Source organism: Nelumbo nucifera, chromosome 4 (genome assembly GCF_055504915.1).
Source record: "Nelumbo nucifera cultivar China Antique chromosome 4, China Antique-T2T, whole genome shotgun sequence".
Taxonomy (NCBI): Eukaryota; Viridiplantae; Streptophyta; class Magnoliopsida; order Proteales; family Nelumbonaceae; genus Nelumbo; species Nelumbo nucifera.
The window spans coordinates 43,120,542-43,145,862 of record NC_142652.1 but is presented as its reverse complement, the minus strand read 5'-3'; the positions used below and the strand labels follow the sequence as shown (position 1 = coordinate 43,145,862).

General features: G+C 38.6%; 1 protein-coding gene across 2 annotated transcripts in view; it reads right to left on the bottom strand.

The window, feature by feature from the left end:
- The window catches only part of APG5 (autophagy protein Apg5 family), a 44,365-nt gene that overhangs the window by 4,521 nt on the left and 14,523 nt on the right, over positions 1-25,321 (bottom strand). For both annotated transcript variants that reach the window (XM_010247904.3, XM_010247905.2), the window contains 5 exons: positions 24,777-24,843; positions 14,448-14,534; positions 13,083-13,170; positions 8,122-8,265; positions 5,873-6,004 (listed from right to left, as the gene is read on the bottom strand). In XM_010247904.3, the coding sequence (XP_010246206.1) occupies positions 5,873-6,004; positions 8,122-8,265; positions 13,083-13,170; positions 14,448-14,534; positions 24,777-24,843 (518 nt within the window). The remainder of the gene's footprint in view (positions 1-5,872; positions 6,005-8,121; positions 8,266-13,082; positions 13,171-14,447; positions 14,535-24,776; positions 24,844-25,321) is intronic.

Sequence of the window (25,321 nt, the reverse complement as noted above, 5' to 3'; positions counted from 1 at the left end):
AGCCCAGCAAGATGGTGAATCGGGCTGGCTTGCAAAAGAAATGGCAAAAGGATCCACTGCAGCAAGGTTTTAAAAACCGACCCGGAAATGGAACCATTCTAGCTACCGGTTTCTGGGTCAACGGTTCGACCGTCTGGGTCGAACGGTTCGGACGGTTTGCATTAGGGAAAAAGGAGAACGGGAGAAGCGACTGTCAGCTGAGAAAGAAAAAAAGAAAGAAGAAAAGAAGGAAAGAAAGGAAAGGAGAGAAAGGGAAAGAAGGAAGTGGATTGTCTTTGTAGCACAACTTGAGATTGATGGAGAGGAAATCTCCTCTCAAGAAGAGATAGCCAGATGCTTTGTTGATCATTTCAAGTCAATTCTGAGAAGACCTCTTGATTATAGGGTGGAAGTGGATGGTCTAGACTGACTATGTCTTTCCAAGAGGGAGAGGGGATGGTTGGAAAGAAACGTTGAGGAGGATGAATCAGACAAGCAGTTTTTTTAATGGATAGATCTAAGGCTCCTGGGCCAAATGGATTTACAATGGCCTTTTATCAAGATTGCTGGGACAGTTAAAAATGACTTATTTGAGGTCTTCAGGGAGTTTGAGGATAATTTTGTTGTTAACCCTGGAGTTAATGCTACTTTTATAGCTCTTGTTCCCAAGAAGGCTGTCACTAAGCATCCTAAGGACTTCAGAGCAATTAGCTTGGTGCTAGTGTTTACAAAATTTTGGCGAAGGTCTTATCCTTGAGGATCAAAGTGGTACTCCCTTCTCTAATTAGTCAAGCTCAATGTGCTTTTGTACAAGGCAAGCAAATAGTAGATCAAATTTTGATAGCTAGTGAATGTGTGGAGGAGATGAAGAGATTAGGTAAAAAAAAGGCTTTGTCTGCAAATTGGATCTTGAAAAAGCCTATGATTTGGTGGACTGGAGTTTCCTCTTAGAGGTGCTAAGTGTGGGTTTGGGAAAAGATGGTGCAAGTGGGTTAAGGGTTGTCTTACTTCTTGCCATTATTCCATCATTGTCAATGGAGTAGTTAAGGACTTCTTCCCAGCACGTAGGGGCCCAAGACAAGGTGATCCTCTATCTCCCTTTCCATTCACTCTTGTTGCCGATGTGTTCAGTAGATTGATTTCAAAAGAAGATAAGGAGGGGATAGTGAGTGGTTGGACAATAGGGAGAAATAGTTGAAAAATGTTGCTATAATCTTTTGTGAAGGTGGTGATTTGAGGAAGGTTAGAAACCGTAAGAACTTAATAAATTGCTTTGAAAATGCCTCAAATCTGAAAATCAACTTTGAAAAAAGTTGTGTGGTTGGAGTCAATATGGATCATCAAGAATTGGAGGCTATTGCAGATTGCTTAGAGTGTTCCACCTCGTCCTGGCCCTTAACTTATCTAGGTCTTCCCCTAGGAGCTAACCCAAAGGAGAGCCACTTTTGGAACCTTGTTGTGGAAAAGTTTGGAAAGAAGTAGGCAAGCTGGAAAAAGAATTATATCTCTATGGGGGGGTAGAGTGACTTTGATCAAATCCACATTTGCTAATTTGTCGGTTTACTTTTTGTCTATCTTTAAGATTCCTACTAGGGAAGCTAAGAAGATAGAGAAGACGATGAGGGATTTCTTGTGAGAGTCGGGGCAAGAGAAGAAGGATCATTTGATTAGGTAGGATATAGGTAGTCGAAGTAAGGAGAAAGGAGGATTAGGATTAGGATTAGGGAATCTTACTTACAAGAATGTAGCTCTTTTAGGTAAGTGGTTGTGGAGATGGCCTTTAGAGAGGGAGAAGCTTTGGCATGCAGTGGTGGTGAGTATCATGGCTGTTCCGGAAATGGTTGGGATGCAGGGGTGTCCAGGCGGGCAACTCTTGCAACACCTTGGAAGGCAATTCATGGCATCCTCCCCCAATTCCCATGCTTTGTAAGGTATGATGCTTGTTTTGGGATTCATGTTCTTTTCTGGGAAGACACTTGGGTGCGAAATTTGCCTCTTAAGGATTTATTCCCCTCTCTCTTCTCTATTTCCATTTATAAAAAAGAACCTGTGTCTTCCTTTCTTTTGTCCTCGTATACCCCTTTGTCTACAAATTGGGACCTTGGCTTCCGTAGAGGGTTGAGGGATGAGGAATCTTTATCAGCTTCTGAGCTCTTATTGTTACTTGATTCTGTTTGTTTGGACCCACTAAATTCTGATAGGACTTGGACTTTGACTTTGAAAGGGTTGTTTACTTGTACATCTTTCTTTAATTCCCTTTGCTCTAGTTCCTCTCCTTGGGCTTTCCCAATTAAGGTAGTTTGGTCTAGGCCTATTCCCCCAAAAATAGTTGTGTTTTGTTGGAAAGTTTACTACGGTAAAATCAAAATACGATGAATAACCTGCAGAAGAATCTTTTCTTCTTGTGTTTATCCCCTAACTGGTGTATTTTGTGCAAGATGCAAATTGAGGACTGTTATCACTTATTGATTTCTTGTCCCTTTGCTGCAGCCATTTAGAACTAGGTTTTTTACTTGTTTGAGTGCAGGTGGAACTTTCCAGCTAAGGTAAATTTGCTGTTTTCCCCATCTACCTTTGTGTGGACCACAAGAAGAGGGAGAATTATGTTTGAAGTGTATAAGAGCAGCTCTCCTTTGGACTATTTGGGAAGAGAGAAATTCCATAATTTTTCAGGAGAAGGAAAGAAGTATTCTTGAGGTCAAGGAGTGTATTCTTACAAGGACTATTTTGTGGCTGAAATCCTTAAAGCTCTTTGATAATTACTCCTTTGATGATTTAATGAGGAACTGGTCTACAGTTGCCCTCACTTCCTACAGGAAGCCTAGAGTTCAAGTAACTTGGATTCTACCGATGGAGGGTTTTGTTAAGCTGAACTTTGACAGAAGTAGTCAGGGTAACCCAGGACCATATGGGATTGGTGGTGTACTGAGAAATGAGAACAGCAACATCATTGCCCTTTTTTCGGGACCGGTGGGAATAGGAGACTCTGAGGGCTGAACTCCTAGCTGCAGCATGGGGGATACAGATTGCTTATCAACTTGGAGTGCAGAACTTCATAATTGAAGGAGATTCCAAGGTGGTAGTAGGATGGTTGGCTGACCCAGGTACTGTCACTTGGGAGTTTAAGGATATCTTAAAAAAGGTCAAATGGCTATTGAGGGACATGACAGTTAGATTTCAGTGGTTGGGTAGATCGGCTAATGCCTTGGCTGATTATCTTGCTAAACAAGGGGCTACTCGGGTCTCCTTGTATTGGGCTTCTCTGTCATTTTCTTTGTCCTTTGTTATGTTTATTAACTAAAGGGTTGATGGTTTCCTCCATCTCCCCCTCCTTAAAGGGGAGGTAGCATCTCATGCCTCTCCCTAAAATGTACCATCTTTGGCTATGAATTAATAAACTTACAATTCACTGATCAAAACAAAAGGAAAAGAAGGAAGGAGAGGAGGGAAGGAGAGAAGGAGGGAAGAAGGAGGAGGGAAGGAGGGAAGAAAGAAGAGGAGGATGATTCGACGCTCACTGGCAACGATAAAGGTGACAGCGACGGCGAGGCGGCGGTAACAGATGCAGATCTGAGATATGAGTTCTCAGATCTCAGATCTGAGATCGATTTCTTTGCAACGCTTAGATCTCTAGTCTTCTTCAGTTTCTCTCTCTCTCTGTGCTGAATTTCAGATTTGAGTTCGTGTCTCAGACCATCAATTTCTCCTTCTCTGCAACTTTCTTAAACCATGAACCGCTGTCTGGGTCAAACGAGTCAACGGTTCAACCGCCTGGCTCAGCAGTTTTCTGACAAAGTCAACGGTTTTTGACCTAAGAACGGGTTGGGGGTGAAACGGAACCAGTTGCTCAGACGGTTTCCAGGCAGAATGGTCTGACCGTCCAGGTCAATGACGGTTCAAAAACATTGCACTACAGTACTAAGGTATCAGTGGTAGGGCCCACCCTGTTCTACAAGAACCAGCTAGTTCTCCCTCACTCAGCCTATATTAAGGATTTGATCCGTCTCTTCCATGAAACACCACCAGGAGGTCACTCCTGGGTCCTAAGGACATACAAGCGGTTGGCTGAATACCATTATTGGCACGGAATGAAGAAGATGATCCAAGACTACATTGTGGCCTGCCATATTTGTCAGCAGCAGAAGTATAGTACACAGGCTCCAGATGGGCTTCTTCAGGCCTTGCCCATCCCCGACCAGGTATCGGACAAGATCCTCATGGATTTTATGTCTGGGTTGCCAAAATCAACAGAGAAAACAATGACATTAATGGTGGTTGACAGATTGAGCAAGTATGCTCACTTCATACCCCTGTCCCACCCCTACTCAGCAACACAAGTGGCCAAGGCCTTTGTTCAAGAAGTAGCAAGGTCATTCATCAAAAAAAGTAGCAAGGTTGCATGGAACCCCCACTGCGACACTGCCATTGTCACAGACCGCGACCCCACATTCATGAGCCATTTCAATCAAGAAGTTTTCCACTTGCAGGGCACTCAATTATGCCACTCCACAAGTTACCACCCTTAATCTGATGGCCAGACAGAGGTGGTGAACTGCTGCCTCGAGACTTATCTATGGTGCTTTGTAGGAGATAGACCAACCAAATGGGTTCAATGGCTTCCTTGGGCAGAATATTGGTAATAATACCACTTATCAGGTGTCCACGGGTACCACTCCTTTCAAGGCCTTGTATGGCCCAGAACCCCCTCCAATCCTCCCATACGAGAAGGGGTCCACCTCTGTAGCTGAGGTAGAGGACCAGCTAATTGCAAGAGATGAGACCCTCAAGGCTCTAAAGGCCCACCTGCATCAGGCTCAACGGCACATGAAGGCAGTACTGATAAAAAAAAAACAAAAGCACATGAAGGCAGTCTACGGTAAAAGGAACCAAGAAGTTTAGTACAAAGTGGGAGATTGTGTATATTTGAAACTGCAGCCTTACCGGCAATTGTCATTGGCCAATAGAGCAACCCAGAAATTCTCTCGATATTTTGGACCCTTCCAAATTCTACAAAGGGTAGGACAGATAGCTTATAAACTGGCCCTTTCCCCAGGTTCCAACTTACACCCAGTGTTCCATGTATCACTCTTGAAGCCTGAGAACACCAATGCACCCCCAGCTAGTCCAACTCTACCTGAGTTCTTTGAGCAAGGGGAGTTACTAACCAAACCCCACAAGCTGGTCGATTTCAGATGGGTTAAATCTTGCTGCAAATTCATCAAGCAAACACTGGTTGAGTGGACTAACCTTCCCATAGAAGATGCTACATGGGAAGACTACTAAACTGCAACAATTCTTTGGCCATCTTAACCTTGAGGACAAGGTTGCTCTTAAGGAGGGGGGAATTGATACGGGCCAAGGCAGTGCTCCTTGTTAAGCACAGGTCCAGGACACAGCCCAGGCCACCCAGGTTCCAGAGGGCGGAGATACTGTTCCATACAAGCTTTCAATTAGATATATTTACACCAGGACACGTCAGCCCACTACAGCTTGCACCAGCAGCATGGAGGTTGTTTAATCATTAGAAAATGAGGTTGTTATGTAACGAACTGATCAGAAGAGAATAATTGAATCCTTACTTTCTCAGCTCTCTCTGTTTCCTTCCTCTCCCCACCCCTCTCACCTCTCCACTGTAACTCATTTTCAGGAGGTTGAGCTCCCATTGAAGTTCAGTTTTATTAGAATCTTTTGTATATCCTTGGCTTTATGGTCCTTTGGGCCAGGAAGATGAGAGATCTTTTAATATTTTTTCTGGCACCTTATTCAGGTATATATGCCTTGTCTGCATTTTCTTACAGTTTAATATTCAATGACTATCAAACTAGAATGCACAAGGGTATAGGATAATATGAAAACAAAGAAATAGGAAGCGGTCAAGATCATTTCATCATACCTTCTTTCTTCTGAATCTCAACAGGTCGATTTATGTACATGATTTTGTCAAAAGAATCAACAAGAGGTGCATCCTCTAAATCATCAAGGTCCTCACCAACACTCCTCACATACAACCTAACTGGAATTCTGCCTGACCAGAGCCCCAAATTATGAGAGCATCAATAATTTAAAAAAAAACAAAAGAAACAAGAAAAATGTGAGAACAAAAAAGGAAAAATGGAAGGAATAACTACTGTTCACTCCAAATGACTAAAGGTTTAAGATGTCAATGTGACAATGATAGAAGTATACAATATTGTAAAACCCACATAATAAAGCATCATGGCATACCATTTGTAATTCAACATACAATCAGTGATTTAAAAGGCACGCCTAGGCGCACAGGTGAGGCGCAATTTAGGGGATGCGCCTCGCCCAAGTCCTAGGCACATGCCCGGTGTGCCTAGGCATGCACCTGATGCGCCTTGCGCCTCAGCCCAGGCATGCACCTTTTTAAAATTCTGTGCTTTTTGCTTTTTTTTTTAGCTTAACCGCTGGGCAGGGGGCTCTGCCCCTGGAACCCCAACCACGCCCCTCAAGGCAAGACCAAACAAGTCCACTCATTTGCTAATGTTGTCCATTCATTCATTCCAATAAAATATCTTCTTAAAAGGCAATTAAAATTATAAAATCATTATTTTTTATGTGAGAAATAAGAATTTAAGACCCTAAGATGGACTTGTTCGGGCTTGCCTCAAGGGGCATGTACAAAGGTGACTCATAGAATCAAGAATGCAATATGTTTTACATCACATTAGCTATTTGAAGTAATACAGTTGAGGAAAAAAAGAGATTGTGGGTTTTACATGCTTGAAAATGCTTTATAATGTTTGCTTTTATTTTTAAATTTTCACTTGAATACGCTTTACATGTTATGTTTATGTATTTTAATTTTAGATAATATATTTTTTAAAACATTTATTTTAAAAAATAAGTTTATATTTTTTATTAACATTATGTTTAATATTTAATGAATTTTTCGCATTTTTTTAATTTTTTTTGGCATTTTTTTGAATTTTCCAACTTTTTTTATTTTTTAACATTTTTTGTATTTTTGTGCCTAGCTTCAAAAAGGCATGTGCCTCGCCTTGCACCCCTCAGGCGCAAATTGGCCGTTGCACTTTTTTTGCGCCTTACGCTTTTAAAACACTGCATACAATACCCACCCATCTGCATTTGTTGATACACTGGTAAATTATGTAATTTCAGTATTGTCTATGTGGCTATGTTCTAGTGTAAGAGAAACTAAAAGGTCAATATCAACATACCTTATTTGGCATCCCTGAACAGAGGACATTCTAATACAGAAATAGAGACCAATCAGACAAGGAAAAGAAAAGCAACAGCTACACTGAAAACCATTGACTAGGTCAATGACAACATGAAGAGAAAATTTTTTGATAACATCAACTATCATGTACATTTCCATAGTAATAGAAACCTATAATACCCAACCCAACGTTTTCAACCCATCATTGACCAGGCCAGTGGGACCAGTGGTTCAGTCACAGTACCAGTTTGGGTCAACTTCCAACCTGCTATTTTACAAAAAAACATAGACTGAGTCAATGCCATCATGAAGAGAAAATTTTAACCCAACATTTTTGACCCATCATTGACCAGGCCGGTCAGACTGGTCGCTCAGTCACAGAACCAGTTTGGGTCAACCTCCAACCCACTATTTTACAAAAAAACCATTGACTAGGTCAATGACCCATCAACTCTGGTGCTTTGTTGATCCATCTGATCCATTCACCATGTTAAAAGGTTCTTGTATTATTTTATTTTTTGAAACTTATTTATGTTGATGACATCATGGATTGACTCATTGATCCAGACAATTGAATTTGATGTGTTACCAGGTACTTACTATTTTATTTTTTTGATTTTTTTTATGTTGATGACATCATGGATTGATTCATTGATTCAGACAGCTGAACTACTGACTCGATGACCCAGAAGAGAAACAGGTCAAGCTCTGGGTTTGGTTTAAACTTAACCTGTAAGGTTGCAGTCACTGGGTTTATAGGATCATGCCAAATTGCTACTTATAAAAATAAATGTAGGTAGTTTTTTCTGGTCATTTCATTCCAAAAACATTTCAAAATATTAATAAAGCAAGTAGCAAAGATGTTGTATTGCACAAATTAAAAAATGCTAAAAGTGCAATATGCATGTATCAAAGAATGGCAAAGTAGCAAAGGAAACCTGATCGGCTTGGTCCAGTATTATCTTTCTCATCAATGGCTTGTCGAGGCTGTATGGTGCATGAAATGGCGTTTATTTTGGGTTCCTCTTCAATTGCTCCAAGCTTAAGCTTGGATGAAACACGAAGGAAGCCTTCCATGTTACCTGATGCAAAATATAATCAAAATTGAGGAGAAATTTTACGATGCATAATCAACAGGAAATTGGGTAATGAAGGATTTGAGAATAGACTCAACAGGAAATTGAGTCAAGGTAATGAAAGATTACTGAGATATCTCTTCATTTCCAGTCTTAATTTTACCTAGATCTTCATGTTTATTATAATTAAATTTACATTGCATATATTTTCATTTAGCCTATTTTATTTTAAAAGCATGTATCCATAAATCTAATTCTATACGTAACCACTCCAATTTCATCAATTAATAATACTACATCATCAGAAAATGGCATATACCATGGGAGTTTCTCCCAAATATGATTAATCAATTCATCCATGACTAGTGTAAACAAACAAGGGCCAAGTGTTAAGCCTTGGTGAAGCTCCATTGTAACTAGAAACTCTAATAAGGTCCACATACATATTTGGCACTCCTTTTCCAAAATCCATCATATTACTATTATGTTTTTTTATAGACAACCAGAATATTTCATTGATTAAAAAATAGGATGAATACAAGGCTTTCAAACCAAGCCAAGCACACGTTGAAAGAATAAGCTATCATTTAGAAGCCATGATTGATATCCCTAGAATAAAACCGATTGGTTTTCTGATATACTTACTTCATATAATATAACCTTTGCTCAACCAATCACTTGCAAAGTTTTCCCCACAATAATTATTGCAATTTTTTATATTGCCTTTGTTCTTAAACATAGACATCATGGTGCTCTTTCTCCATTTGTCATGCATTCTCTTTGTTTTGATTATCTTATTAAATAGTTTAACTAATCATATTAGGTCTACCTCTCATGCTTCAGGTCCAAAAATCAAACAACTGTGTAAGAAGATTAAAAAATCTAAATAGGCTTTGATAAGATTATCTAGTTCATTGCTATCTAAAGCTACTGGATTTTCTACTTCAAATAGGGGAAAATCACAAGACAAATTCATGCTTCTCGAACAACATTTAATCCCAACCATGTCATTTTTATTTCACTCCAATCAGTGACCTTACAATTATCAATCACATAGATAGTAAATTAATATATATATATATATATAACAAATTATATAAATCCTTCAACAACTAAGAAATAATTAAGTTGGGCACTTCCATGTTTCCCCTCTCAAAAAGATCTGGATTACATAAAATGACAATGTTTGTAATGCTAAAGTTGGGGTTCTTCCTTTCAAAACATCAACTTTGATGTTGTGTACAAGGTAAGATTCTAGGAAGGTCCTTGATACAATGTCCGTAATGCTTCATTTCACACAGTATGACTTTTTGCTTCAAATTCCTTGTGGGAATCCATTTAGAATTTCATTTTCTTTAAAAGCCATGGTAATCATGAGCATCGGAACAGTTTGTCTCATTTGACACCCCTAAAGAGGCCTTGCCATCTTGATAGCATGGTTTACTGATCCTTAAGAGTATCTCTCTTCTTCATTCATCAAAAAAAGAGCATCTCTCTTCTTCTTTCTTTAACTCTCTAATAGGTAATTATAACATTCCTATGAATTTTCCTTACCAGAAATTGTGGAAAATTCTTGTTCTGAAAAAAATTAGGGCTTTCTATTGAAAAAATACAGAGAGAAACATGCAAAAATACCTGCTTATATAGTGCCTAGAAAATGGAAAATCGAGACCCCCCAATTTGTTTATCCAATTCCATTTTATTTCCGAAATCTGGTATCATATCTCATCATCATTTGGCATCTATTTGGACATAAAATAGCCATTATCCGTTGTTGGTTGCAGTTATCCAGAGTCCTGGGACAGTGGACTGGATATGGAACTTTTGGCATTGAAGCACACAGTGGCTCTTTCAAACTAAAGCATGCATTCCCCTGAATGTCAGCTCAAGATTTTACCACTGCACCAACCAATGGCCCTTGGCATCTTTTGTGTATCTTAAGTGATATCTTGGAGATTCTTTGGAACTGAATCCCAAACCCCAACACCCCACCCCCCCACTCCAAGAAGAAAAGGAGGCAAGATTGTTGGTGAGATATCCTGGCAATGGTAGAAAGAAAAGAACTTCTAAAATTTTCCAAAAAGACTCACTATCAGGGCAGCCTAGTAGGTGTTGACTAAGGATTTGGAGGAATATTTTCAGACTTTGGCAGGTCATTTTAAGGTCCTCTAACAAATGGTAGAATTCCATTGTATTAGCCCTCTCCACCACCAGTTAAGTAAATTTAACATCAATATTGATGGCTATTCAACAAGTAACCTGGGGCTCTCTGAGATTAGTGGGGTGCTTGCAGGTAATAGTGAGGGGCCTACCCAAAATTCTGGGATTGTCCATTTAGTATAAGCCATTGTCTCATTGGTCATATTCATTAAGGGTTTCAGAGAGTGAGTGGAAAGGTCAGCTCATGGTCTTTGTAGTCTTCATTTTCATTGTGACTTAATCCCTCCTCCCATGGATATCAGGGATAGGGCCTCTGGTTGAATCATATAAATCTTGTCCCTTGGGTTTATTTTCTTGATAAGTAACATGTAACCATTACTGGTTAAGATAAAAGAATTTTTATTTACAAAGACAAATCAGGCTGGTATTACCACCTAGCCTTTGATTACAATTACAACCTTTATTGCTGATCTATGCACCCAATTCCCTCATTACACCTAGATATTTCCATGTTCATTGTCTATTATACTTAACCATCTCACCACTGTCTTTGTGTCCCCATCCACCTTGAGATTCCTTACATTCATCATTTTACCAATTCTTAAGCCTGCAACACAGCAAGCAGTTCAGCCCTTGATCTTTGCAAGTTAATAACTTAATATAGCATCAATACAAAGATTTGATTGGGCTTTTCCAACACTTTGATTTTGATGGGTTTTGTTAGATTTTTTTTTTCTTTTAAAGACAAGATAAGGTATCACTCATTAATATATAGAAATAAGCCTTTGTACAACCTGAGGCTGTACAACGGGAAATACAATATAATAAGGAAATACAAAAAGGGCTTTAGACCATTATCCCTTTTGTGTTTAGATTTTCAAAACTCAAAAAGAGAACTAATATTTGATCTATCCAAACTCAGCTGTACTGATGACCAGGAGAACAGTTTGCCCTTTTTTAATAAGCAGAAAATTTATTTTTTTTATATTTGATTATAGATAAGGTTAGTACAATTTGATGACAGGAACATCATCCCCAACCAATCAAAATCAAGTTTACATAGAAGCCAAAAACAGTTGCTGCCTCGTTACCCCTTGTTTAGCAAGGGAGTCCACTAACTCATTTGCACTCCTTACCCACTTGACTTCGGCATTTATGTCCTTTGAAATCCTTTCCACCTCCCTTATAGCATGTTTGAGATACCATGGGATAATGTCTATTGCAATTTGCCCATGAAATAATTACTTTTGAATCCCCTTCTACCTCCACCTGTCTATAGCCCAGTTTCTTTGCTAACTTAAGACCTTGCAGCAGTGCCAACAATTCAGCCATTCAGGGAGTTTCCAATACCAATTAGCCCTGAAAATAAAGCCAAAATCCTACTCTCAAAGCTTCTGATTACCCCTCCTATCCTTGCCATACTCGGGTTACCAAAGGAGCTCCCATCACAATTAACTTTTAATTTGTTGCCTTATGGGGGTTTCCACTCCACTCTTATTCTTTCTTTTTCTCTCGAGAACTGTGCTACTTCAGTCCAGGCTCTTAAGATGTAAGTGACAGAAATTTTGGAAGCTTGCCAAGGTCTTAACCCACAGTGCTACCTTCAATTTTATGTTGCCTATTACCTCCTCCAAAGTTCTGCTTTTTCCAATAAATATTCTATTATTCCTCTCATCCCAAACTACCCAACTAATAGATGCCTTAGTAACTTTCCAAAGTACTTTCCCTCTTTTCTTTGGCAGCCTCAAGAAGTTAGGATTGAAAATGCCCACAACATCTTGAGGGAGTCCCACCTGTAACCAAAAAGAGCACAGAAAAACTCCCAAATTCACAAAGGAATAGGAGATTAATAAATGGGAGAAGTTCTCGCCACTACTCGAACTCCAACATAATCACATATGAGGAGAAAGGCAAGAAAAAGGCCTTCTTCTCAGTTCTCTGCAGCATATCACAAAGAGTTACCTTTCCAAAGAAATTTCCCAAGCAGAAAGCTTGAATTTTATGTGGAATAGGCTTACTCCAAATTTCTTTCACCAGGAAGTCCACCCCTTGAGGATTAGGCAAAGCAAGGACTTGATAAAAAGAGGGACTGGTAAAGAGACTGTCTAGTGAGACTAACCAAGAGTCCTCAAGGTTTGGGTCCAAGAGAGCTTCACCCAAAATGTCAAGTAGGTGAATCAAGAATGTACACTCAATTTCCCTTAAGCCTCTCCTAAAGCCCAGGTTCCAATTTAAACCAGTCGGAGAAGGTATTCCCATTCTAGACACAATTTCATCCTTAAAGTTAGAGAGGGCCTAAAGTTCAAGGAAAAAACATAAAAAAGAAACTCAGCCATCTGCAACTTCGAGATGCAATTTCAATTTTCAAGTGGCCTGATACAAATCATACTTTATAGCCTACAGGTTCATATAAAGATATAGTACAGTTTGGGTGCCAGTTTCCTCTTTGTTGACACTTCAGACAAGCTACTCGTTCCATTTAGTAAGGTCTTCTATCCTTCACAACATACATAAAGTCAACATATTGAAATGCATCATCTCTGGTTACAAATAGAATTCCCATTATTAGAAATTTAAAAAGAGACAAAAAAGCACCTTGAATCAAGATAACAAAGTTAAATTAACTTTCACAATATATGGTTCTTACTTATAGGAGACAATACCATTCATAACCGATCGCCAGAGATCAACCTGATCAGACTGGGACATATTCATGACATTCTTGCAGTTCCCATTGATTATGTACGATGCCTGTGGATATAACATGCTTAGTGAGGAATGCCAATGCTATCCAGCATATGAATTTTATCTATCATTTTCAATTCCAAAATTATTATATCAACAGTATCACATGTATATGACAGGAAACATGTATACAGTATCAACAGTATAAGACATGAATTGGCTATACGTCCAAGGAAAAATTCAGATAAAAGATACCTCACACCAAAACAAATAAAAAACAAATAAAAAAAGTTCAAAGTCATCTGATATATAGTGCCCCTTTAATGGGTATATGTGGGATACCTCAATTATCAGTTTATCACATGTATATGACAGGAAACAGGTACTGCAATAAATGAACCTCACAAAAATATCAGCCTCTAGTGAAGCATTGGATAAGCAGAAGAAAGATAAACCAAGGGTGCAACACAGATATGCAATGGATGTGGAATTAAGCAACACTAGGAACCTACATATTTGGAATGGATATGGAACCCATGTTGAAATATATGGATAACATAACAGACAAATTATTGACCTATCTGCACCATCAATAGGATTGTAGAGACTGAAGATTTCAGTCTTATATGTTCTTTCCTTTTTGGCTTTTGGGAGCACCTTTTTATGCTGTAAAATATGTACACTGTATTCTTTTTTATTCTTTCTTGTAAGAGAGGGACATAATGGTCCTTTCTCAGCCTTGTATAGAAAACATATATACGATACTTCTCTTTGGGTGTGTATACTTCTGAAAACATGCTTCCATATTCTGTTTCATTCTGGTACGAACTAAGTTGACAATGACCACCAAGAAGTCAAACTTTTGGTTTTCTGCAAAATTGTTTTAACTTCCAGGTTGAACCACCAAACTTAAAATTTGGTTCCATGGTTTTGAGACACAAGAGGGTTCTCACCTACTAAACTTGAATTCTTTTAGATCAAAAGAAAATGGCAGAAGAAAGCAAATACAAGCTCAGTTTTTAAACTTTCTTACTTTTAGATGGGTATCTTTTCACTCATTTTATATAGTAATAATTTATAAACTGAAGGTAGATTCTTATGTATGGTCATCAGCAACATCAACAACAAAGAAAAACAACAGAGAACACAGAAACCATGCTAGAACAAGTCACATTCTCAATTCAGTAAATGTCAGGGTTCAACTCATCTTTAAGCACTTACACTAGACAAGGCTACAAAGACAGTTTTCAAAAATTACTACAGCAGATGAAATGAATCCTGCAAAAAAAATTAAAAATAATAATACATAATAACAAACTGAACAGAAACAATTATATTCTAACCTCCTTCAATGAATTAATGAAGCTCCATTTAACACTTTCTTCACCTTCACAGGGGCTAAGATCAGACGGATATCCTCTAAAATGTATCTGTTAAATGTATCACCATCAGTTGCCTTAGGAAACAAGTAATACACAATTAAGTAACCAAGTTCAAGAGAATCTAGAAAATAACAGACTATAGATCCATAGATAATTGACAGACAAGACAAGATTTTTAACACAACTTACCAGATTAGGTTAATTAAAAAGAAGTTATTTCCATTAAGTTAATTAGAAAGAACAAGCCAGAGTACAATGGTTGAGATCTGGTGATAGGAATTCAAAGCGTTTCATAAGATCATGTGTGGAAGGAGACAATGCAACACCATATGTAAGATGCAGATCAATAACACCATCTTTATCAGTGATGCAGAGTTAAGTCAAGCTACTGTTGTTAATTTCTATAAACATCTATTCTCAAGTGAAGGTGGTGCCAAAAACAAGTTGGAGTGCTCGCAACTTGACCAGATCTCAAGAGAGGGGTGCATCCGGTTGGAAAAAAGTTTTACTAAGGAGGTGGGGGAAGCACTGAAAGAGCTGAGTGGAGATAAGCCACCTGGATCAGAACGTTTCTCCATGTCTTTCTTCAAAGGTACTGGCATGTGGTGAAGGACGATTTCATGAAAGTGATGGAAGGCTTCTATAGCAATTCAAAATTATCCAAAGTACCAAACTCAATATTTGTAAAACTGAATCCAAAAACCTTTTGCTGCTGCAAATATTAGGGATTACAGAATTGGAGACTTATTGGGGGTATATACAAACTAGTTGCTAACAAACAAATTTTATCAAGATCCCAATAATTGTTTAAATAGAGATTTAAGTTGTTGGACAACATCAGCTAATCACTTCCATATTTGCTTGACAAACAGAAGACAAAGAGAAGCCTTTATAAACAGTTGCTGGGTAGGATAATCTCCCTCTTTCATTTTACATCACTTGAACTCCCCCCATGTAGACCAGGTTAACCACCTATTCCATATTTATAACCAATTATAACTGAGACGAAAACATGTCTTCCCGTGCACCCCCATGTTCAGCCAAAACAACAGCCATGATATTTTCTATCTTTGCACCCATCTAAAGGTTACAACCAGTGTTTTAAAAGCAAAAGGCACAAAAAAAAAGTGGAAGGGCCATTTTGCGCCCAAGGTGCAAGACGCAAGGCGAGGTGCACACCTTAATGAAGCAAGGCGCAAAAAAAATAAAAAAATACCCAAAAATTCAAAAAAAATGCCAATGGCTCAATTTGGAAGGAGTACAAATGCAAATATGTAGAGTGCAAAACCTTTCCAAACTGAGCCAAAATGTCAAAAGCGTCAAAATGCAAATTAATAAAATATTAAACACAATTAATTAAAAATATAAACTTAAGTTTTAAAATAAATGCTTTAAAAAATCTATTCTCAAATTAAAATACATACCAGAAACAGTTGTTCGGGCTTGCCTCGAGGGGCTTGATCGGGGTTGGGGTCTGGGGGTAGAGCCCCCATCCCAACTACTAAACACAAAAAAAAAAAAACAGAAAAAAAATGCACAAACTTTCAAAAGGCACATACCTGGGTTGAAGTGCAAGGCGCACCAGGCATGTGCCTTTTGATAGGGGTGGCAAATGGGTGGGTTGGGTAAGGGTTGAATACCAACCCACCCATACTGACCCACCAACCCACCATGACCCATCATCAATCCTTGTTAAAAGGTCATAACCAACCCTAATCCTCACCCACCCTGACCCACCCATATTGACCCACTTGACCCATCCATATTGACCCTTACCCACCCTCACCCATACTAACCCACCTACCCTCACCTATAAATGTGGAAATGAGTTGGGATGGCCTGTATACCCGAAATAATGATTTTTAAGAGGAGCATCTCTCTCAAGGTTGTCACGTGGAAGAAATGGGTTGGGTCGACCCATATACCCGAAAATAACAACTTTTGAGAGGAATGTCTCTCAAGGTCCAGATGGGTTCACTTTAGCATTTTGACTAAGAAGAAGATGGGAGTATTGAGGAAAGAGATAGGGAACTAAGGTGGAACTTAAGAAAGCAGTTGAAGGATATTTTGTTTAAAGAGGAGATTAGCTGGAGGCAAAAATCGAGGTGTAAGTGGATTAAGAAGGGTGATAGGAACACAAAATATTTTCATGCCCTAGCAATGGGAGGAGAAAAAATTTTGTTTCCAAGTTAGAGGTGGAGGGTGTTACTTTAGTTCATCAAAATGAAATAGCAGAGGCTTTTGCTAATCATTTCAGGTCGATCTTTAGGAAGCCTCTAAATCCGAGAGTGTGGATTGAAGGTGTGGAATGGCCCACATTGAATTCTGAGTTGAGAGAGTGGTTAGAAAGAAAATTTGAGGTGGAAGAAATCAAAAAGGCAGTGCTCTCTATGAATCATTCAAAAGCTCTAGGTCCAGATGGGTTCACTTTAGCATTTTACCAGGACTGTTGGGTCATAATAAAGGAGGACATTGTGGGAGTATTTGAGGAATTCTACAGCAGGGGTGTAATTAATCCTGGTTTGAACTCCACATTTGTGGCATTAATTCCCAAGAAGAATGAAGCCATTCAGCCAAAAGATTTTAAGCCGATCAATTTGGTGAATAATCTTTATAAGATCATAACAAAGGTGATGGCCTGTAGGATCAAGAAAGTCCTCCCAAATATCATTGAACCTAACCAAGGAGCTTTTTTTTCGAGGGGAGACAGATTATTGATCAAATTCTAGTAGCAAATGAAAGTGTGTAGGACTTCAAAAGATCTGGGAAGAAAGGTGTGGTATGTAAATTGGATCTGGAAAAGGCGTATGACTTAGTGGATTGGTCATTTTTGCTTCATGTAATGCTAAACTATGGGTTCGAAGAGAGGTGGTGTAACTGGGTCTTGGGGTGTGTGAAAACTTGCCATTATTCCATCTGGGTGAATGGATCATTGGTGGATTTTTTCCCAGCTTTAAGAGAACTAAGGCAAAGAGATCCCCTATCTCCATTATTGGGAAGATTGGTTTCTAGAGCAGAGTTAAGGAACTTAATAAAAGGTTGGAGAGTCGGGAAGGATGGGGTTCCCCTTACTCACCTCCAATTTGCAGATGATACAATCCTTTTTTGTGAAGAAGGTGATTGCAGTTGGTTTAGGAATTTGAATCTTAGCATTCAGCTGTTTGAGCAAATGTCTAATTTAAAAGTGAACATTGACAAAAGGTGCATAGCTGGGATAAATCTTGAGGAGAGAGAGTTGGAAGAGTATGCTGATTTGTTAGGGTGTGCGGTGCCCATGTGGCCAATGAAGTACTTGGGGCTACCTCTTGGGGATAACCCCATGAGACAAAATTTTTGGGATTCGATGGTAGAGAGGTTTGAGAAGCGGCTAGCCTCCTGGAAGAGGAATTATCTTTCCTTGGGAGGGAGAGCTACTTTAATTAAAGCTACCCTTGCCAACCTTCCTATTTATTTCTTGTCAGTTTTTAAAATGCCTGGGAGGATTTCCAAAAGGTTGGAGAAATTAATGAGGGATTTCCTATGGGACCCGGGGGAGGAGGAGAAGAAGGATCATAGGGTTAGGTGGGATATGGTGAGCAGAAGCAAACAATGTGGAAGTCTAGGGTTAGGAAATATTCAAAAGAGGAACATGGCCTTGTTGGGTAAATGGCTATGGCAGTTTCCCCTAGAGAAAGAGAGGTTGTGGGTGAAGATAGTGGAGAGTATTCATGGGCTCACAAGCAATGGATGGGCTGCTGGAATCTCGGCCAGGTCTACAAGAGCTTCTCCCTGGAAAGCCATTCAAGATGCCTTGCCTCTCTTCATTCCATGGACAAGGTATGAGTTGCACTCCGGTAACCTCATAAAACTCTGGGAAGATGTCTGGATTGGGGATTCTCCTTTGAAGGATTAGTTCCCTTCTCTGTTTGCCCCGTTTAATCTGAAAAATATGCCTATTTCCAATTTCTTGGTGCCCTCACAAGCTTCCTCAGGTTTCGGGTGGAACTTGGGTCTTAGAAGAGCAGTTAGGGAGTCAGAACTGAATAGTACCTTGTCTCTTCTCAATATTTTAGAAGGTGTCTTCCTAGATCCCTCAAATTCAGATAGAAGTGTCAGGTCTTTAACAGCCTCTGGAACGTTCTCTTGTGCATCTTTCTTCGAAGTCTTAGTTCACCCAATGGGTCCATTAGGGCAGCCTTTTCCGGTTAAGGAAGTCTGGTGTACACCGATTCCTCCGAAGGTAGGGAGCTTTTGTTGGGAAGCAATCCTGGATAGAGTTAACACATGTGATCTCCTTCAGAAAAAGAGGCCTTTGAATTGTTTATCTCCCCACTGGTGTGTTCTATGCAAGGCTGAAGGTGAGACTAGTTGCCATTTACTGTTATCCTCCTCTGTTACGAATAACATTTGGGAATGGTGTTCATCTCTGTTTGGTCGTAGTTGGTCTCCTCCACCAGATGTTCGAAGTCTCTTTGCTCCCTCCTTGTTTAGTTGGCCGAAAAAAAAGAGAAAAAGTTATGTGGAAATGTCTCAGGGCTGCTGTTTGCTACACCATATGGGAAGAAAGAAACGGGAGAATTTTCTCATATAGGGAAAGAAATCTGTAAAAAATTCTGGAACTGATTCAGATCAGAGCGGTTCATTGGCTGAAATCTCTGGGTATTTTTAAAGATTTTTCAATAGATGATCTGCTTAGAAATTGGAAGGAAATTGCAAGTTCAGATATGGTCAAAGACACTTCCTCCCCGGCTTGGACTCCTCCCCCTAGAGGGTTTGTTAAACTTAACTTTGATGGAAGCAGTATGGGTAATCCAGGTCCTTCAGATATTGGGGTGTCTTAAGGAATGAGGAGGGAGTGATAATTGCTCTGTATCCAGGACCAATCGGTTTGGGTGACTCTCTGAAAGCTGAGATCTCAGCCATTATTGAAGGAACTAAAAGGGCAATCAATCTGAATATCACTCATTTAGTCATAGAGGGTGACTCTAAATTGGTAGTGGATTGGCTGAGAAATGAGTCTGCTAACTTTTAGAACTACAGCAATGAGGAGGAAATTCAATTGGTTAACAAAAAATATTGAGGTGAAGATAAATTAGGTTAAGAGAAGTGCTAACTCCTTTGCTGACGGATTAGTTAAACAAGGGGTTTAAAGGGACTCGTTGTTTTGGGCTATTTTGTCACTGACTTCTTGTCTTGTTTCTGTTTGGTGAGATAAGAGTGTTTATCTCCCTCCCCTTGTACCTGTGTTTGTTATCTATTTTAATAAAATCTGTGTGTTATTGATCAAAAAAAAATGTCTCTCTCAAGGCTGCTATGTGGCAGAAATGGGTTGGAGCAACCCGTATACCCGAAAATAACAATTCTTGAGAGGATCATCTTTCCCAAGGCTGCCACGTGATAGAATTGGGTCGGGTCGACCCATATATCCAGGGGAAACATTTTTTAGAGAATCATCTCTTTCAAAACTGCCACATGTCAGAAACGGGTTGGGTCGACCCATATATCCGAAAAAACATTTTTGAGATTATCATCTCTCTCAAGACTGCCACGTGACAGAAACGGGCCAGGTCAACCATATACCGAAAATTCAAAAATTGTAGATAAATGCAGAAAAATACAAAAAATACAGAAAATACCAAAAATTACAAAAATGGAGAAATTATGCAGAAAATAACAGAACAAATTTACAAAAAATGCAGAAATATTACAGAAATTTCGGAAAAATACAGAAAATTACCAGAAAATAGCAAAAAAATTGTAGACAATGCAAAAAATACAGAACTTTTACAGAAAAAATCAGAACAAATGCAAAAATACCAGAAAATTGCAAAAAATGCAGAAAATACCAAAAAAATTACAGAAATGCAGAAAATGGCAGAAAAATCCAGAATGTGCAAAACAAATGCATAACTTTTGCAAAAAAAAAAATCAGAAAAATGCAAAAACACCAAAACAATTGTAGAAAATGCATGAAAACACCAGGAAACGTGAAAACATACCATAAAAGCATGGCAGAAAATGGTAGGAGGAAGCCTCAACCTTTACTCAGAAACCCTCACTTGAACAAAGACTTCTGAATTATTGAAACCAAGGATTAAAGTATCAGTATTGGGTATCGTATCGGATAATACAGATATGGATACGCTTTGAAAATGCATGGATACGGACAAAAAATATGGAAACATATGGATACGCTAGGGAAATACATACAAATTTTATAAACACATTAATAACACTAAATTTAAGATCAAAATAATCACAAAATAGTATATAAATACATAGAAAATATAAATTTTAATGATATATATGAAGAAATATATTACAATTAATATACCGGGATGTGTAAATATCATATAATTTTATTTATAATGGATCAATCAAGAGTCCAAGACACTAAACATATGAACCTATTATATTTTAATTATCATATCAATTTTACTATTTTAATTTCAAAGTGTTAAAAATTCTAAGATACATATCATATACAAATCATCCTGACCCTTTTCCACTGGCCCTAATGGGTCGCTCAACCCATATTGACCCGCCAATAGAATGGGTAGGTTCCAAGGTGGGTGGATTGGGTGGGTCAAATGAGTTGGGGTCAAGATTGCCAGCCCTACCTTTTGAAAATACTCCTCTTGGGACCTGGATGAGGTGCATCCCCCCCCCTCCCTTTTGCTTCATAGGGCTACACAATGGGGTAGCCCATCCCCCATCACCTTAACCGTCCAACTCCGGTGCTAGAGGGATTTAATCCCAGGTCGGCTACAATGAGTCAGAAATCCTACCAACTGAGATACCAACTATGGTTTTATCTCATTAACCATATAAATCTTCTACAATGATTTAATATTAATACAGTATCCAACCACTTACTAAAAAAAGAAAAGCATAAAACAAACACTTTGTTCAATAAACTAAGACAAAAGAAAAAAATGGTGAACAAATACTTCATTCACCATCCTTTTAATGTCCTTTTTATTTTAATAAAAATTTTCTTTTATTTCCAAAAATCAATAAACTGAGGCCTCGTTTGGCATGTCTTTCCGTGCGTTCTATCGGCTATTTACAAGCCCAGTAAACCGCAATTCGGTCTTTTCCCATTTGGTTCGCGATAGATCTAGCCGTCAAAAGTCGATGCGCCAAAAAGACACAAGAAGCCCAAAACGGGCGATTTTTGGGAAGCTCCAAAGCACAATGCGTCTTTTGACTATTAGAGCTACTAGAAGATCTTCCCAAAAAGACTTGGCAAATGGCCCTGAGAGAAAAGGAAAGGCAAATGGTAGCTCAATTTGGGAAGGTTTTCCAAGGTCTAGTGTAATATTCCAACATAAAGTCATGAGATGAACAACAAATGCAACAAATTAAAATTGTCAATTTGTCATCATCATCATCTAAGCCTTATCCCAACTCCGCCAGTGTGAGCTTGTCTTACACTACATATCCCAAGCCTGGATAGAGGAGGGTTGCACCAAGCTGGCAGCTGGCACTAAAACTTCTGTTAAACTCTCATGATCATGGATCAAAATACATCAAATAACAATATTCTATAATAAATAAGAGTTCATAATAATATTATCTACAAAGTCCAAGCTGACAGCAGATTTTAGGCTATGCAGGTACAAATATGTATGGAGAAATATGTAAAGGATACAAGCATCAGGTACCCTTTTTTAAATAACTATGAGGTATTTTTTACTGTAACTGTTACCTTTATTAAAAATATAGGCAAAATTACAAATGTACATGCCAAGCTGAGATCAGCACAAGGATTACAAAACATGTAACCCAAAATCAATTACATGTTTCATCTATGAATTAATGTTGACTGGCTCTCCAATGGTTACTCCCCAATACATATTCTTTATGCTAATTCCATGTTTGGCCAAAGTATAGGGCATACTATTATCCTCCCTTTGATATCCATCTAATCTGGCCACCCAATTCTCTCATCCAGTTTTTTGTACTCCTTATTAGCCACCCCACTGTTACACTTGAATCATCTTCTGCCATTATATTAGGTAAGTGTAAAGATGCAGCTAACCTTAGTATAAATTGAGAACCATCATCTCAGCTTTTAATGCATCTCATCAACTTATTGAGAGTATAAAACCACAACCCTTCCCCCATCATCCCACATTACATCACCAATGCCCACCCTCGTATTGCTGCCTGTACTACTTCCATAAAGTTCAGCTTAAATTGGTGTGGAGAAGGAGGTTCCCACATTCGAGCTGTGTCTTCTTTATGATTGCTGAGTTTGATAATATGTACCAGCCTCTTATAATGCCATCCAATTAATATAGGCAAACAGGGGCAAAGTCTTCACCCAATGAGCCACAAGAATCGATATGTTTTCCATTAATACCTCCTTTGACTGAGACTTCTAGCTGAATATCCTTGTATTTCTTTCTTCCCAAATTACCCAAAGGTCTGCAGCCCTCACACATCTCCATAGAATAAGCACTAGGTGCCATTTTGATTCTTCCTAGCATATAGAATTTCTCATTTTATAATGCAGCATTTTTTTTATTTGTTTCCCACAGTAGTATGTCAGCAGCACACTTGGAAAATTCTATAAAGACAAGGAAAATAATGCAAACATTCAGTTCTCCCTGGCATCAAGACAAGAGTGCCTCTAAAAAAAAATTTTTTTGATAGATAACAGTAACTTTCATTGCAATTTCTTAAGTAGAATAAAGTAATTACATAGCTTGAACCCCAACACATAGACCAGAAAGATCCACCTATCCCAACTTTATAGTGGTTTACATTTGAGCCCAAAACATATCCTCCCTATCTATCCCTCGTTTAGCCATGGCATTTGCTGATCTTTGCACTCATTGAAAGGTTGCAACCGATTCCCTTGTCAGCCAACCTATCTCCTTGATTACTCATCTATACAAACTGCCTGGCTTTTGTTCCTTAGCCAACTAACAACCACTTTAGAATCCTCTTTGACTACAGTGTTTTTCATGCTCATTTGTTTAGTCAGTCTCAAGCATTGTAAGACAGCTAGCAGCTCAGCCTTTAAAAAGTTCCCCCTTCCAATAGGGCCTCAAAACAAGGCTAAAATTAAGCCACTCACATCTCTAAAAATCTCTCCCATTTCAGTAGGAGCTGGGTTGACACTGCTGATTCTAACAAAGTATGTTTTATAAGTCCTCTACAAGATTTGTTCCTACTGTCTTTGCAACCCCCCTCCCCCCCGGATGATGAGCCAGGCAGCCAACTACCCCTCCCAAGCCTCACAAAATGGCATCCACTGAAAAAGAGGCAAAGGTGTTCATGATTTGAACCAATGCAGCCCTTTAAGTTTGATGCATTCAAAAAGTATTTACTTAGAATAACTCTTCCCATTAAAGATTCTTATTTCTCTCTTCCCAAATTGCCCCATACAATAGCTGCTCTTATGCATTTCTACATAATCCTCGCTCTTCTCTTCAGTTGAGGAAATATTATCAGGTTAAATAGCTCAGCCAAATCAGTAGGGGGCATCCACCTGCAACCAAAAAGCAAGAAAAAACACTCCCAAATACAAGAGACAAATGAATAGGAGGGTAGTAAATTGAAAAAAGAACCTCCACCAGCATGGCACAAGACACAAACATGAGGAGAAAGACACCATCCTGGTCACTTTTTTTAAATCAAGTTTTAGTTTTCTCATGATATACCTCCCAAGAAAAGCCCTAATCTTATGTGACATGGAGTTGCTCCAAACCTCTCTAATTCAAGAAGGTAGCATGGAATTAGAGGGAGAGAATAGACCAAGAAAGAAGGCAAAAGTAAAGGTCCCATAAGGGTTAGCAGTCCTAATATGCACCTCCAATCTTGAGAATCAAAGAATACACTCTCTAAAAGATTTAACAATTCAAGTACAAGGAAAGCTTCCGAATCCCTATCTCCTCTCCTAAAACCAAGATCCCAATCAACCCCATGACTAAAACAAAAAACATTTAACTCACATGTTGGATGGGGATAGATAACCTAATCCATGTATGGGATATTAGAAAAGTGCAGTCATATCTCACTCCTTCCCTCTTCTATACTCGTATCTACATCAGGACATTATCCATCTTTCTCCTGAAATCTTAAAGATATTGGTATCATAATTTTTTATCAAAAAACATGGAGAAATAATAGGTCTCACATAAGAAATGCACATCAGCTGCTAGAACCAAAAAGTTAAAAGTGGGCATCTAGTGCATCCAAAGTCCATACCCTAAGATTTCCATATTCTTTTAAGAAAAATAGCAATGTTATTGGATCGTTCCACTAGGAACTAATACCAAACAAAGATGAACATCCTACCGTAAGATTCCATGGCCTTTCTGGTTCTACACATAGAAGATCAAAAAGAACTCCTGTTGGTATATACCTGCAAGCCATGCACAAAGGTCTAATTAATAAATGCCAATGTCAATAGCAAATATCTTAAAGTGAAAAGATTCAATTGTTGCAGTTTCCATGATGAAAAAAAAATGAAATGCAAACAGCATAGTTGATTCAGACAAAAAGTGTCTGCTTTCAACAACATTATATCACATCTTAATATAAGTGCAACCAAAGAATTTCCATTGTAATTGCTAAGGATTATGTGCAATCAGTACCTATTCTCAGAAATCATAGCTTCTTTATGTCAATCTTTTTAGAATAAAGGGAGAACCCCAAAGAGGACAAATAAATAGTTGAAGTACACACATTAAAACTATAATCATGAGCATAATAAAGAACATATAGAGAGGAATAGAAGCAACAGTTGAGCTTCGCCTAGAGATACAAAGTCCGAAAGTGGGAGATGGAAGGCAAGTTTATGCAAGCAACCGCGTGGAGAAGACTTTTGAAGATGGAGAAGG